Consider the following 17,589-nt stretch of genomic DNA (forward strand, 5'->3'; position numbering starts at 1 on the left):
CCTCTACAACCTCAACTGAGATTTTGGCCAGTTATAGTGACATCGTTGAAAATATTGGAAAAGAACTAACTAGAGACTGTAAGCGAAATAAGACCATTAGAAGGGGATGATTTAGTACAGAATGTACAAAAGCTAATACCAACTTAAAGAAGGCTCTAGCCAAAATAGATAGAGATAAAGAGGAGATCATAGAACTAAGGAAGGTCTATGCGCTCGCACTCCGAACCAGGAAAAAGGAACTCCAAGCCAACTTACTGGCCAAACTACATAAAAGTAGTACTCTAAAGGACAGTACAGCCTTTTGGCAGATCGTGAAATCTCCCTTCCTAACAGGCGAGGTAGATTCACCTTCTCTAGACGTTGCTATTGATGCAGGAGAATGGGTGCAACACTTCTCTGAGGTTTTTAGCGGGAAAGAACTCCCTGAACCAGAATATATAGAATCCCTAATTCCGGTAAAGTATCCACTAGCCCTCCACTTTACATTAAATGAGATAGAGAAGGCAATAAAAACTGCTAAATCCGGAAAAGCACCAGGACCGGACTCGGTCCCTGTGGACCTTTTCAAACATAATCCAGATCTGTGGTCCCCGTTACTTACTAACGTATTGAATGCGGCCAAAGAGGTCAGTCTGATCGACTCTTGGTCGTCCTCTATATTGGTTCCCATCTTTAAGAGGGGAGACAGAGACAGTCCTGCCTGTTATCGTCCCATTTCACTCCTGGATTCGCTTGGGAAGATAGCTGGGCGCATTCTTCTCGACCGTCTCCAGGAGTGGACGAATGATCACGAGGCAATCTCTGACCTGCAATACGGGTTTAGGGCAGGACTGAGTACCGTGGACCAGGCCCTAAATTTGACACTATTGGCCGGAAAGTATGTAGAGGCAAAAGGTACTTCTCTACATATGGTATATGTGGATTTAACAGCGGCCTTTGACTGCGTGGTCCACTCAAGGCTGTGGACAATTATGCTGCAAATGGGAACTGACCTTCCAATAGTCAATTTCCTTCGAGAACTATATTCAGGGGCAACCGGAAGAGTGAGATTCGGGACTGGAGGCCAACTAACTGATAGATTTCTGATCGAGAAGGGGGTCAGACAAGGGTGCGTGCTGGCCCCTTTCCTATTCACCCTCTACACTAATGGGTTAGAGGCTACAATGCTAGAGGGTGCAGAAGATCTTCCAGCAGCCGGTTGTCGGCAGATTACAGCATTATTATACGCCGACGACGCGGAGATCCTTGCCAGAACCCCAGTCCAGCTCCAGCGGGTTTTGAACAAATACTGCTCGTTTATGGCCAGCTTGAATCTCAGAGTAAATATGAAAAAGACGTATGTGATGCACGCTGGTATAAAGCGCAAAAAACCCAAGACAATTTATGTGGACAAATCTCCCCTAGAAAGAACGGACACTTATCCCTATCTAGGGATTCTAATTGATGAGGCTTTCAAATGGGGGGAAGCTGTTAATTCCCGTAAATTTGCTTTTTTAAGGGCCGTTGGTGCACTGAAGGCTTTTGCAACCCGGTTGGGCAAGAGACCCCCGACCGAAATGCTCAAAATATACAATGCAAAATGTCTAAGTATTGCAATTTATGGAGCAGGGGTCTGGGGAGGGGCGAACGTAGAACAGCTTCAAAAAATTGAAAACTCATTTTTAAGGTTTTTGTTGGCAGTCCCAAAAAGTACCACGACATACGGTTGTCATCTTGAACTTGGTCTGGATTACATTTCGGACATTATTAAAATCCAACCGGTTATGCTGTGGCGAAGGATTTGGGCAACGGAACAATGTCACCTTACGAGAACAATTGTCCAAGACTGCATGAAACTTGATAATATGGGTAAGATCAGGTGGCTGGTCTATGTCAAATCATTCCTTACTGACATCGGATTTGCAAGATTCTTTGACGACCCTTCATCAGTATTGGACCTCTCAAAAAAAGAACTAAAAACAGTATGTTTGTCGCACCTATCCCAAATGCGTTTATTAAGCGAAATAGGAAAACCCTCTGTACAGCAATGCTTGTTAATACAACTTGTTCCCACTATCCAACCGTACCTGCAGTATAATTTAAATCAATATGGTAAATCCTTGCTGACCCGTTTTAGGTTTAATGTGTTTCATCGTATGATTTCCTTCCCTTCCCAAAATGATTGGTCCACAAATTTTTCCCCTTGCCCCTGTGATTCTATTTCTTTACAATCAACTATACATATACTTTTTTTCTGTACATTTTATGTTTTACCACGCTGTCGGTGGATAGCACCACTTCTGAAGGTCCTGAGGTTGTGTCAGTGCCGCCCAGCCTATCTGGCCTTACAGTTCTTGGAAAATTAACTTATGACAAAGTCCATAGTGCATTTCCTTAAATTTTGCATCAGACACCGCACCAATCTGTGATAAGTGCCCCAAATTGTTTTACGCTTAAACGAACATTGGTAAAAATAGTTTTTAATACTTGAAACTTAAAAAACTGAAATTCTTTTCTTTTTAAATGTTTTTAAAAACGGCTTTTTTATGTATATGAAACTGATGTATTTTATGAACTTTTATGGTATTTCAAAAACAATGGAAAACCGAATAAAGATAATTTGATTTGATTTGAGAAGACTTAGGTCTATCATATATTTCTGTCCTATCCAAGAACCCTGGAAATGTTGCAGAGACTCCAGAGAGGTTGTGTTGCATTTCCTTGAACATGCAGAAACACAGGAGGTAGCTGAGAGATTAAATCAGCTGGCTTCTCTTCTCAACGAGACACTGATATCAGCGCTTCTCTGATCCAATACTGAGAACCAGCAGCTTTTGTGGGCATTATCTACTTAAGGCAATGTGTAATGTGTAGCTTTGAGATCTTTAAGGTGCTTTCACACCCTCCACATCTGCTGGTGCAGTTTTATTAAGTGGTGGGACTCTTGAGGTGGATATCTGGGTTAAGCCTTTGGGCCTTTCACACACACAGGAAAGAGGTGTTGGTGCACGGGGGCAGATTCCATTTCAGACACATCTTTAGGATCTCTTATCGGGAAGTCACCATTGTTTAAGGGCTTCAGTTAGATTTCGGAAGATGGTGACATTGATATCCCGTCTGCCGTAATATAAATCCACAGGATATTATAAGATTCGGATTTCAGCGGATGGGATATTCATCACCGTTGTGATGGAGTAACCCGCCTGCCGAAATCTAAATCAGGCCCTGAATGTCTTATGGTGAACTTAAGCACTTCTTATATAGAGATGGCTGTCCGAGTAACAGTTGCTGGAAGTATCCCTTCAGGAAAACTTGTGCTAACCAGTTATTATGAAGAGATGCTTCACGGCATTCAGAACTGACATGCTAAGGGATGACTGGGTGTGTTTTCCCCAAGTTCACTAAGGACCAGTTTACCAAGATACCTTCAATTAGGGTAGTTTCTCCTTGGATGTCTATCAGGACTACTCACTTTCAGGTAACTTGCAGCATGGAAGTGTTGACTTAGCTTCCTGCAGGTATTGTAGTCAATTGTCCTTCGGGCAGGGTACTTTGTCTATGAAGCCTGACTCAAGTGCTCTCCTCACTGCCTCTTTCCGGAGCCATGCTTTCCAATATACGGCATAAATCTCCCGGCTGTGAGCTTAAGCCTCCCCCAGCAAGATTCCTTTACAAGTTGGAGAATACGCCACACGTTGCTCACTCAGAACACTTTGGTTTCTCCTCTTACCTACTGTATTGATATGTTAGTCAATGAGATTCTTAGTTGACTCCTGTGAACTGCTTTGGTAGTTTGAAGCAGAGGTTCATATAGTCCATGAAGGAAGAAAACACTAATCTCACAGCACAAAATTTGAGAGCTCACAATGGTTATCATGACAAATAACTATAGGACTGAGGTACAACTGTACAATGGATATGAAATGCTGGTACAGAAGTGCATGATGTTTCATCTTCTCACACTTGTAGCAGAAGTGCCTTAGTCTGCTTGGGTGAGCCATTCACTGGAAACCACTACTGTCCCTCTAGTACTGTTAGGTCTCCTCATGCAGACTTGTAGGACAAGGCTTGGATCTACGAGGGTGAGGCGGGCGGGTGATGGCCCTGACACCCTTCAACTGGTGTTAAAGTTCTCGTAGCTCTCCTGCAAAAACTCATTCATTCTGCTTATCCCTACTGGCTCAGGTTGGTGGTAAGACGGTGGGTTTCTCATAGTGCGTTCTCCCAGGTCATCCTCAAGAGGTTAGTGAAGCCAGGAGGATTGCTCTTGTGTTTTTTTGAGCTGGAACCTCACTTGATCTCTACAGCCTCTCCAGAAAACGTCTTCCATGTAGGTAATGTCCATCACAGGTGTGGTCTAGTTGCAGTAGCTGTTCAAAGCAGGTCACATATACGGGTGGCCTCTTTCCATTCTATTACTGGTTGGTCATACAGCACAGATCTTGTACTCAAATAGAGACTGTCTAGAGCAGTGAAAACTTTCTGTGCAGTTATGTTTGAATCAGAAATTGTCAGGGTGGCAATAGGCGTGACAGGCAGCATGGCCTCACTGGAACTCAGTGACCTTTAAACTCGTCCGTCTTTGTGAGTTAGTACAATCAGAACTTTTTTGGGGAAAGTCTTAATCCACAAAATACATGGATGTGGGCATGTTAGAAATTGACAGCTAGATTCATGAAAGGGCCGTTTTGCGAGTCTTTAATAGCGATTCATAAGGAATCGCTATTAAGGACTTGCAAAACGGGATTCATGTAGGAATTGCTAAATAAATTGCGATTCCTACACATTCCTTATTTGCGATTAGCAAATTGCTAATCGCAAATAAGGAATAACTCCCCATTCATTCCTATGGGGAATGAATGGGGAGTTATTCCTTATTTGCGATTAGCAATTTGCTAATCGCAAATAAGGATGCGATTTCAAGGGTGCCAGGGGTGTCCAAAGGACACCCTGTAGCACCCCTGAAATGCAACATTACACAGGTGTTGCGCACACACATGTCCAAAGGACATGTGTGTGTGTAACATGCAAAAGAAAAAAATGCTCTAAAGTGCTTTAATCTATTCTTTCGCTATTTACCACGAAGTCAGACTTCGTGGTAAATAGCGGCCAAATATAGCGAATTCGCAATTTAAAATTGGTTGATGAATTGCATTTAAGGAATCTCTAATAGAGATTCCTTAAATGCAATTCCTCGCACAATAGCGAATTCTATAATAGCGATTATTGCATTTGGGATGATGAATCCCAAATGCCATAATTGCGCTCGCAAAGGGCCAGATTCTCAGAATCTGGCCCTTTGCGAGCCGATTTTCGTTTCATGAATCTGGCCGTTAGTTTCTTGTTGGCAGAGGTGTGCACCCTTTCCACGCAGGAACCTCAATCACAGTCAGGGTAAGTCACAACACACCTTAAATGATGCTGTGCTCACCCTCTGGTAGCTTGGCCCAGAGCAGTCAGGCTTAATTTAAGAGGCAATGTGTAAAGTATTTGTGCAACACTTCAAACAGTACCAGATATACATGAAAAGACCACAAATTGACTCCACACCAGGTTATACAAACAGTGCTTATTTGTATAAATAAAACAAGAACAAAACAAAAAAGCAGAAGTTGATAAATTTATTTTTATAAAGAATAAATAAAAAATAGTGTTTAAAGGCAATAAGCACTTAAATGGGTTATCTGGTTGTGCTGGACTGGGGCAAAGTCAAAAAATTCAGGTCGATCACAATGCAGAAATATCTTGATCCGGGATGCATCGTTGTCGACGAAGATGCGAGGAGCAGCCAAAAGCGATGTATCAGTGTCAAACTGCGCAGTGGACAAGATGCTTCGATTTTCTCCACGCAATTGTGGCGATGCGTCCGGGACAAGTGTAAGGTGCTGGTTGGTTCGGAATGCGATGCACGGCTGCTGCACCCACAGGAGGCGATGTGTCACTTTCCGAGGCGATGCGCTGATTCCGAAGGCAATACACTAGGTCCACTCCACGCAATGATGAGGATGCGCTGGTTCCGACTCTTGTAAAGGCAAAGATGTGCTGGTTCCGATGAGGATGCATGCACGGACTGGATAATCCTCATAATAGAAACAGCCAAATATATGATGGAAGCCCTGAACATGTATATAGTTTGGGTCTAAATGGATGTCACTGTTTTGTATGTTAGAATATGGGCACTGTACCTATTTAGGGTTTTACTTATATATATTTTTCTTGTAGATACTCCTGGGTGTAGAGACTCTTATGCAATACTCTGACGGGTCCTGAAGAAAGTGGTTTCTACTATTGTTTACCCCACCGAAACGCGTTGACCAAGTCTATTAATTAATCCTACGGAACGTAGTGAATAAAATTGTGATCAATAGACAAACAACTGAAACGTGTTAACTCGTGCAGATGGAGTGTGTTGTGTGAAAAGTGTGTATGTAGTGTGTATGTATGATTTTGGTTGTATATTTTCTCTACCCAGGCATGTATGAAATTCAGTTGTAATTTATTGTGTAAATATCTCTTGCAGTATTGTAAATTTGTGATAGAATTGTGTTTATCTTAGAACCTTTTACTCACAAAAGAAATAAGTGAAAAAAGAAAAAGTAAAAAAGAGAAAAGAAATCATTATTAATGACTAAATATGACTAAATAAAGTGAAATAAGAAAGTCAAAGAAATAAATGGTCATTGGTATTTGTCAGTGCCCTTGGTGGAATCTATAATACGGATCCTTAAAAAGTAAATGGGTCATGAGGGAAAGTCCTTATAGTATTGCAGAGTCTTCTCAGGTCCAGAAGTGGGCTGAAGTTATGATGTCAGAGGACCAGTACTTATTCTCAGTTGTGCCTTTGAAGTGGGGGAGACTTCAAAGAAAGCTTTGAAGTGCACAGAAATGCTCCCTTCACGCTCTGGATCTAGATGCACTACGAGCTGGTATGCAGCCCTTTGTGTGTGGACAGGACACAGCCTATTCAGGTCTAAGTATAAGGCTGTGCCCAACTCGTCCCTCCCATCTCCCAGGAAGGCCCATCAAGACACACCTCAGCTCCTTTTGTGTGTGGATGTCTAGACGGAATACACAGAGCCCAGCTGTCACCCAACCTAGACAGAACAGAGACAGGTAACAGGCACCAAATGACTAAAATAAGTAAATGCTAGCTTTCTAAAAGTGGCATCTGATTAACTGTAATTTAAAATCCAACTTCACCATATGTTGTTACGTTTAATTGTGAGTCCAGTGACACCACACTTGAAAAGTCTACCGCTTCACAATTGGGAATTATACTTAAAAGATGTAATAAGGCAATAGCTATGCCATACAATGGGAGAGGCAGGACTTACAGTAGTGAACAACGGAATTGGGAGTTTTTCACTTTGAAGACATGTAAAAGTAAAAAATACATGTCAAGCCTTTTGTAATACATTGCATCGTGCCTTAGGGGTCATACAGGGCCTACCTCAATGGTGACATATATGTGTAAAAAGGGGAAGATTTAGACCTGGCAAGAGGTACCCATCTATGTCTGGTGTACCAGTCTGGTCATTGCTTAGACATGAATGGTAATGCCAGTGCTGCAATCAGTTCTCGGAGTCTCCTGCATTCCTACTCATCTCTATTTTTCCATTATCTCTACATTCTTCTTTAAATACACCCAAATTCAATGCCTTCCATTTCTTCTATATTTCTCCACTGTCCACCTTTATTTTCACTTGTATCTATCCACTTTTTCCCTCATCCATCCTCCTCGGATGTATTGAATTCTGTATCCAGTCTTTCCACCTCTATTTTTTCTTGGGAATCACTCTAGTACCATTCATTCACCATCCTTTTTTTCTCCATTTCCTTCACTCTTGCCTACTTTCCCTCCCTCGTCCCCTATATCTTGTTACTTTACGTCTTTCACTGCATCTCTAGGCTCTTGTTTACATTAATGTTTACATTATACCATTCTTCCCACATCCCTATATTATTAGTTGTGCATATGCACTCATCACACCTCCCGCTTCCTCTGTTCCTTGTTACAAGCCCCTTTCACCTCTTCCCTTTCCTCTGTATTTGTTTTTTACACTCTCACCAATTTGCCCTATTCTATTGTGTTGCTCTCTTCCAGCTCCCTTGTCTCCATCCCTTCCTGCATCCCCACTTTTTCTCCCCCTCCATCTCACTCCTGTATCTTCCATTCTCGCCTGTATCTCCCAACCCTCTTATGTTTCTTACTACCTATATCTCTCCATCCTTTCATCCATATCTCTATTCTCGTCTCTCTGTCTCTCTCTTCTTGTCTATATCACTCCTCATGCTTCCATGTCTTCTCCACTCTCTCTTGTATTGCTCCATTGTCTGATTCATTTCTCTGTTTTACCCTGTATCTCAATATTCACACTTGGATCCCTTCATTCTTCCTTGTATCTTGCCAAGCTTTCTTTCTCCCCTACATCTCTACCCTTTCCTTACCTATGCGATTCACTGGTCTCTCTCCATTCATCAAATTGCTTCTTTATTCATTTCTCCTCCTTTTATCCTTCCCTGTGTCTCTATATTCTCTTATTCCTAACTACCGTGACTGGGTACATCCTTCCTTCCCTTCTTCTCTTCCTCCACTATCCTATAAACAAAGAGCCAGTCCCTCTAAATAATATATGAGGTCGGTGACATTTTAGGTAGACTGTAGCAGGCACGTTTGGCCCCTCCAACATCAGTGGTGCAATGAAACGTGAGGGCGCCCCTCTGCAAAGTACATGAAGCCCCTCCCCCACACACGCTCTGGAGCCAGTCAGGTGCTCTCAGACCAGGGTCCTGTCATCCGTGCACCGTGCAACTATACGTTCCTGAATTAGCAGTAAATTAGTATTAACATTCGAATCTGTTACATAAAGAGGCCCCTAAAATATGTCTTACCTGGTGCCCCAGAATCCTTAAGTTGACACTGGGTCCAGCATTGCCCCACTGACAACTGATATGCATTAAAACGTTTGATTACCTGAATTGTTTCGTAGTCACAGTTATGAAGAGGCTTAGTGATGTGAATGAATCGGAGGAAGGAAGTCCTGTGGTGGAGGAGGGGAGGCGTCTACGATGTCTGCTTCTATGTGCCCTCAGAAGCGAGTTAGAATATTTCTCATCAGCCATGCTGCTGGACCCAGCCCCCCTGTGCTCTGTGCTTCTGCTCCTGTGCTGCTGCTTCGAGCCAGGTATGTAAGGTGTGCACATCCATGCCACAAAAAGGGATCTCAGACTGCTCAGGAAGCAGGCTCTAGCCAGGAGTGGGTCGCCTCAGAGGTTGATGGAAAGAGCACCCATGGGAGAAATAATAGAACTTGCTCAAGAAAGTAGGCAGAAAACGAAAACACCCCTCAGTTTTAACCACGTCCCGTATAGCTCTAAGCAAGCGGAGGAGGCAAATGAACCCTAGTGTCATTTGCGAGAGTGCCCCCCGCCGAGGTAAATTCTGAGATTCTTAAATTTCCATCATTCTTTCAGTCTTTTGTCCTTCTTTCTCTCCATTATTTGTCATTTTCCATCTTGCTTTATTTCTTTTTTTCCCATCCTTTCTGGGCTTTTTTCAAGCCTACCATCCATTGTATCTATCAATTTTTTACCCATCGTTCCTCCCTCATTCTCACCAACAACTCATCCACCTCTAACCCATCTATATATCACTCTATTTTTCTCTCAATTGTTCCTCTCTCCATTCATCCTTCTATCCATCCAATCATCACCCATGCTTCTCTCCATCCAACCTTTTCTCCATCCATCCCTTCATCCTCCTCTCATCCATCGATTTTTGCATCCATCCATCCATCCATAGATTGATAATTGTATCCATCTTCTGCATTCTTCTCTCCATCCACCACACCATCCTTCTCTCTATCCATCTCTGCATTCATCCACGCATCCTTTTTAAGATGCAAAGGTGTGTGTGGCTGTATGTCGCTGGCAGCCTGATTGTGCACCAGCACTACCAAAGAGAAGAACAGTACCATATCTCCGTATATATGGATCTCTCTCTCTCTCTCTCTCTCTCTCTCTCTCTCATGGAATGCACGCCAGCAACTTTGGTTGCTGTGCCGCGTTGCAAGACATTTTAGGAAATATTCCCCTACGTTATTCTGGGTGAACAACCAATACAACGCAACTATTACAACGACATATCATTACAACGCAAGTCATTACAACGACTTGCGCTGGGGGGCGCTCTAGGATAGGGAATAGTTTAATTTACTATCCAACACCTTCCCTACTATCCACGGGGACTGGAGTTGGAATAGTAAATTAAACTACTCACTATCCAGCACCCCCAACGCAAGTCGTTAGTAACGACTTGCGTGGTAAAGGCATGCGTTGTGAAAGCATGCGTTGTAATGACATACATCCTTATTCTGTGAGTGAACACAAAAATCGGGAAAAACTCATCATCAGCTTTGCAGGGGAAAGGAGAATTCAGGCGTTCTTCCTCCTTCCGGCCTTTTAAAAGAAAAGAGAAGACAGCAGTGCATGTGAATTGTAGAGGTTTCAACCTGTTGATTTATAGGTTTTTCCCCGAGCAGTGTCTCATTCTGCGGTGTGGTCACTTCCAAAATAATATTTTTAACCAGAAGAAAACGTGTCTCATAGTCATATCACCCCTGTTTGGTAGTCATCAGTGTTAAGAGATTGTCATGCTGCAAGAATGCAATGGGCTCTAAATCGAGACTCTATCATGTCTCTGATACCTGCACTCACTTTTGAGGGTTGTCTATCTAAATACTTTGTTTGACATGAAACTGCACTGCATAGAGCTCTTGCCCCCCCTCCCCCCATTTCCCCCCAGCTAAGCCCCTGACAGTTTAGGTACCCAGGTTATAACGGAAACCAAATCGAAGTACTTTAAGCAACTGATGCTTTTCAATATAGGCAGGTAGGTGGTTGTTCCCCAAGCTTCCAGCAATATTAGTCCCCAGAAGCACAGGAGAGATCAGTTGATAATGACACATAACCCATGGGTCAGGGGTAGGCCTCTCTAAAAGAGGGACAATGAGAGCCTTTTCCACGAGTCTGGCACTCTTCCAGAGGACAAGGAAGAATTGCAGATCTCCATAAGAGCTGGTGTTCACGTACTAGTCGCATTTGGACTTCCAATCCTAATGCAATGTTCAGAGTATTTTAAATGTAATCTGATATTTTACTGCACTGGGAACCAGTGGAGGCATTTTGAGTCTGGTGTCACGTTTATGTAGTCTGAGGCTAATTATTGCCACCTGATACTTGAGGGAATTTTTGGGGGGTTTAATTTAACATTATGCTTCAGTGGCGTAGGTACACCATCACTCTGACTCTTATGATATGAACTCGAGTTTGAGTTGGTAGAGCAGGAGAGTGGCTCGTTTTAAACGAGTACCCCTGGTCACAGAAGTAATGTTAGGTGAACATGTGACTTCAAACTTCCAGGTGATGTGCATTCTGTGATGTGGTTGGGGGTGTCTGCATATCCTGGGATGAGGCTGAAGAGAGTGGGATCTAAACATCCCAGGGCAAGGTTTTCAGTCTTGGCTTTGTTCCAGCGATGAAGCTCTGCCTGATCCACTGGTGCATGAGGACTCAGGACTTGTGGATGGTTGACTGGTCTCCAGAGCCCTTCCCCAGTCCCTTGTGAATTCAGTGTCATCTACATACACATGAAAGTGCGCCTGGTGCTCCTCTGGCGAAGGTGCCGGCGATACCAAAATGTCATTGCCATGCAAGGTTGAGAACTGAACCCCTGGGACACTTTGCATGCAGTCTGATCTGAGCAATTGCACCAGTTCAATTCTCGCTTCAGTTTATGAGGAATGAAGAAAAAGGCTACAGCAATCCATTCCAGCCAGTTTTGAAGCGTCTTCACCAGTACCCCATGGTTCAATGTATAAAAGGCTGCTCAGTGCTTGAAGAGTGCGCTGATTATGCTCTAAGTATTTATATAGCGCTCGTACACCAAGGTTTATTGGTGCTACAATTATAAATACTATAGTTAAGGCCGCAGGATTGTTTTCAGTTGCGTACATACACAACTGGGAACGGCAACTCTAGCACGTTTCTGTTAGGTTTATTAGAGGGATATTTAGAGCAAAATAAGAACAAGAGCTCCCACTTAACTTGTATTGCTTTTTATGTGGAATACCATCTAACTGACCTATGATCCCTATAACTTCTATAGTTTAAAAAGGAATAACCCTCATGACATTTTGTGACATTCTTAGATATACATTACATTCATTTCGACGCACTTCTTTAATAATACATTAATTCGATTTTTGCTGTATCAAAATGTTTTATATAATCACAATAAGTATTGTATTACACCCTGCCCCTTTCCTCATTCATACTCTCATTTATACTCTAATCTCAATATAAAAATTATTAATTCCAGCCCATATGAAGAGTCCCAAGAATGGGAACTCGTGTGTTTTGCAAGTATCTCCCACGCGATTGGGCCGTCAAATCACGTGGGACATCAGTGTGATCTGCCTGATTCATGGTACATTTTCAGCCTTGAGCACAGTCAAACGTAGCTTCATTTCAGTTCTTATCTTGATTAAAATAAAAATTTTAGGCTGCTGTTGCTAAATGCCACGGTTACGAATGAATACCAAGATACCAAGGCTGCCCAGTCTTGATTTCACCCTGTGCCTCTACACTTCCTGTCTCTTTATGTCCCCCTTGCAGGTTTGTTTAAGTCTGGCTTGACACCACAGCTGCCCATAGAGCTATTATTGACAATGCTTTGAAATATTCATGCAGTGAGCATTAGCTCTGCCCAGAAGAGTATTTCTATCTCACCTAATGCTATTTGCTGTTTGGTGTATCCTTCTGCCTCCTATAGAGTGTGTTTCAGTACCCGAGTAACTATTTTACATTTAAAAAAAAAACCTGAATCATCATGCATTATATTTTTATGTCAATTAATGTATTGTTTTTTCACTGCAGGAGGCTTTTTAAAAGTTTAAGTCAAGAACTAAAAAGCAGTTTTCTATCTTTCCCTTTTTCTTCCTTTCTATCTTTCTTGTCTTTCTTTCTTTTCCTTCGGGATACAGTCAGATGATAGAAAATAAGTACTGGACCCCCAACAACCACTCCAAGCTTATTGCCATGCTCTCTATTATCCTTGCATTCATCTATTTATTCGACAACCAATTGAACTGTTCGCACATTCACTTCAGCCACATGCATACGTGTCAATCAATGAATACATGATTTAATTTAAGGTAAGTTAAATAGCCTGACCTATTGGCTTTGCCTTATATAACCTCTCCATCATAATGCCTCTGCACGTTTCCACACACCACACTTTCTGTGTTACATTATCATATTCAATGTGCATTGGAATTAACAAAAAGATGCCTGCCCCTGCATAATGTGAATAGGGGCCCTTAGTCTCCAATGTCTCACAAATTTTCATTGGTCTTAGACTGAATGGGGCTCCCCGAAGAGTTAAGGGGCCTCTGTAGGGTCAGTGTCCCCCCTGCACCGCAGGGCCTTAAAGGGCTTGTGCTACGCTCCTGCCCAAACGAAAATATGAGCCCCCACTTCCTATCTCACAAATACACACATAACAACTAGATCTTTCTGCAGACCTCAGGTTTGAAATAACCGAGGTGTGACTTCCTGCTTACCAGGAATCTACTGTCCACCCTTGCCATATACAACAAACCGCTGTCCACTCTGTGATGTAAAATGTTGTTAAAAGAAACTTGTATGTACACTGTTTTGCAGTGTGTAAAATGTGCAGACCATCAGAGCAATTTATCTCAAATGAACTATCAAAAATGGTTCGATATTAATGTGGCTGATATTTCTTTAGAGTTCTGTCACATCCTCTTTGACCGGGCTTTAAAATGAAAAGATGTGAACTTCTTGAAGTAAACACAATGAATTTTTTTTTCTTTTCAGCTTTTAGATTACTCTCCAGCTGAACAATATATGCATTTTGGAATTATCGATAACAGTCTTATCCTAAGAAAAAGTGCGCTGCTCTGCGATTTATCCTATTCGCTAAAATAATAGAAAATGTGATCTAGTGGAAAAGCTACGAAACACTCAGTCAAACAAGCTTTATTCAATTTAAATAAATCATTAAAGCACACAATACAAACATTCACCATAAAAACACATTTAAGAAACAACAGGAGTCTTCACAATAGATATTGAAATAACAGCACCCTGGTTTGTTCAATAACAATTGGACAAATCCTTACAGAATACGCCAACCCTCCCTTAGCCATATTTTTTTCTCATTGCAATAGCTCCTCTTATAAAGTTTAAAACTGCACAGCAGATGGCCTTTGAGTCCAAAGAGAGTAAACACCTATAACCTTCTGTATCAGATCAGGGTCGGAGAGAGTTTAATATTGGAAGTAAATATGTAGCTCCTAGTGACGTGCACAAAGCACAAAAGAGAGTAAAGTGCAAAGTTCTCTGTGTGGTGAAGTTATCAGATGAGCATGGACATAGGCCATTAGACCAACTGCATTGCTGTGGGAAAGCCACCAGAAAATGAACCAAGGACAGGCAAAATCTAGTCGGAAGAAATATATGTTGAGGATTCTTCAAATGTACAAGATAAAAACAGGGATGATTGATCACAATCGGTACATCCAAGTTACTCACTGATTTCAGCTGAATCAGCACTTGCAAGTGAAGTAAATGTGCCCTAGTTATGAAAGCGGTTTTGATAATAACTTTAGCTTGATTGGGCATATTAGTGGGGTTATTAAACAATTCAATCAGGACCAACTCCTGTAACATACACTTGAGGTAGTTGAATCATGGAATAGTATGAAAATTAACATCAGAGAGACAATCCAGTATAATGGATCTAGTAAATTCCAGTTCAGGCGTATTCCAAATCTTATCCCATAGCATCAGGAGAGTGAGACCAACTCGATCCTCCAGTAACTCCAGACCCAGTACAACGTGACAGAAGAGAGTTGACACACTTTTTGGTACCATCAAAAGTCTTCTGATAAGGTTATTCTCTATTATCTGGAGCTTACAGCAGTTAATATGGCCCCACACCCCTGCACCGTAAGTAACGATTGAAAGACACTGTGCCATATAAAGAGTAGCAACTTTTTCACTGGCTTCTGACCCAGTTGAGCTGCAAATCTGAAAAGTGCCTTCATTACTCTTGATGTTTGCAGTGCACTTAATGTAATTAGAGAGTCCAAGAAAGCTGAGAGTTAAAAACAATTCCCAAATAGGAAAAACTGTTGACCTCTTAAATCTCATTCCCTGGACCACAAATACTTTAGACTTTGTTGTTTTGGGTCCAACACCATAACTTACGACTTTTTATAATTTACTTTAAGATCCAAAGAGGCCATGAAACCTACAAAAGCGTCCAAAGATTTCTGTAGGCTGTTTGCTGTCCTTGCAATGAGGACAGCATTGTCTGCGTATAGAAAGAATACAATACAATTTTTCCCGATCTTAGGAGAATCAAAAATGTTCCCCAACAAATATGCCACCAGTCCATTTATATAAATAAGAAATAAGAATTAGGCAAGGATACATCCTTGACAGACTCCTTCCATAGATAATATGGACCTGGTTTTCTCACCGTTAATAACATGGCAAATCTTAACTGTAGTGTCTGAATGAAGCCTACGCAATATAAGGACCAAAGGTGCCTCTTCTCCCATGTCTCCCAACATGGTCCACAATCTGTCAAGATTGACAGAATCAACGCACAGGATAAGTCCATGAAGGCACGACGTACTGAGTACTTCATGGACTTAGTGTACCTGCTAATAATCTGTCACAAATTGAGGCACTGTTCTACTGTCCCATTCTTGTTCTAAAACCGTATTGGGTTTGTGTCAATATATTATTCTCAACTGTACAAACTTCTAAATAGGCTAAAAGAACCCTCCACAATACCTTTACCATGAATCAATCAACAATATGGGTCTATAACACCCGGGGCATTTTTATCCCCCTTCATGAAGAACGGGAACCACTATAGCATCTTTCCCTGAAACAGGAAGAGGTTCAACAATCGCAGCTCTAATTAGGTATGTTAATAGAGGGGCCCATAGAGAACCATTTTATTTAAATAGGTCAATGGGTAATGGTATCCCACACCTGAGAAATGTCAATCGCTACCTCATCTACTGAAATAGATATACTGAAGTGGATTGCTTGTTCTAGAGATTGGGGTTCTTTTACTCCTAGTCCTGCCTGGGCACTTGTTATATTAAAAGGATTAAAAATAAGGTTTAAATGTTCCACCCAGGTCTTCCCTAGGATCAAAGAATCCAATTTTTGAGAAGGGATGCCTGCAAATATATTGGGTGATTAATAACGTGCCAGAACTTTTTTGAGTCCTCCAGAGCACTTGCTGCCTATAATTGTTGAAAACCTCTGGCTTGAACCCACCCTTCCTCTGTTCAACCGTAGCTTTATAATTCTTTCCCAGGACCTTCACTAGGCTGTTATCCCGAGGGGGCCCCTGAAATCACCTTTTAGGTTTTTGTATGGTTTTGAACAAGCCCTATTAAGTCAACAAGCTAGGGGGTTCTCCTCAGGTTGAGAACATTTCACTGTCAAATCAGCTGAAATGACAGTAAACACGGCTTGAAAGTCCTGCATTATAACCTCTGGGGAGGAATCATGATTTAAACAGCTGATTATAAGATCCTGGGGGCATATTATCAAGGACGGGGGATACATTATCGCCGCTTTTTTCGGCAGGAAACTGCCGATAAAGCGACTTGATAATATGCTCTATGAATTCCTATCGAAGCCCATGTTAGATGTCTTCACATCTAACATGGGCTTCGATAGGAATTCATAGAGCATATTATCAAGCCCATTATCGCCGCTTTATCGGCAGTTTCCTGCCAATAAAAGCGGCGATAATGTATCGCCCGTCCTTGATAATATGCCCCCAGGTTCTCACAGATATGTTTGTACTCAAATGCCTGCTGGCTTAGCCGGTCCCATTTCAGCTTTATTCCCTGTATTGTATCATATTTAATTGGAACATCAGGCGATTGAATGTTGCAATTATATAATTTAAAAGATGCTGTTAGGGGGTTATGATCACTGAAACAGTATGATAAGACCTTGTGATCCTCCAACAAATTAAGAAAACTACTAGATAATAGCATATAATCAATAACACTTGCATGACCTCTTACCACATATGTTGGACATTGTCCACTAATGTCATTTACACAACCCTTTAAGACAGTAAATCATTTGATGCCACAATTCTATTTAACGCATCCCATATATTGAGTGGGTAAAATGAGACATTGACTGCCCCTCGATATTCTCCACCTCACACACTCGAGGCCTACTATAGTTACACACAGTGCAATTATAATCCCTATTCCACATAATACAGAGTGGGTGTCTCATAGTGGTTACATCTGCTACATGGGGATTACACTGCTCAAAAATGTTGTGATAAAAATGTATAATTAACAGGTCTACGGGGCCTTATTTATACAGGAAACCTATTTGGTACAAAGGAGAGGAGCAGATTATTCTAATTGTTATCACCATATGCTTAACAGCGACTAACATTGCCAATCCTCCCTTAGGCCTTCCTGATATTACTGTAATCGCTGGTGCATTGAATGAGCGGTACCTATT

At 41.8% G+C, this 17,589-nt stretch overlaps 1 protein-coding gene across 1 annotated transcript in view; it reads left to right on the top strand.

Moving 5' to 3' along the window:
• The first annotated feature begins 9,076 nt into the window (after positions 1-9,076).
• Positions 9,077-17,589, top strand: part of LOC144770264 (uncharacterized) — an 89,120-nt gene continuing 80,607 nt past the window's right edge. The window contains exon 1 of the mRNA XM_078654640.1: positions 9,077-9,164. Coding sequence (XP_078510766.1) covers positions 9,101-9,164 — 64 coding nt within the window. The 5' untranslated portion in view covers positions 9,077-9,100. The remainder of the gene's footprint in view (positions 9,165-17,589) is intronic.

This window comes from Lissotriton helveticus, chromosome 7, assembly GCF_964261635.1.
Source record: "Lissotriton helveticus chromosome 7, aLisHel1.1, whole genome shotgun sequence".
Classification (NCBI taxonomy): domain Eukaryota; kingdom Metazoa; phylum Chordata; class Amphibia; order Caudata; family Salamandridae; genus Lissotriton; species Lissotriton helveticus.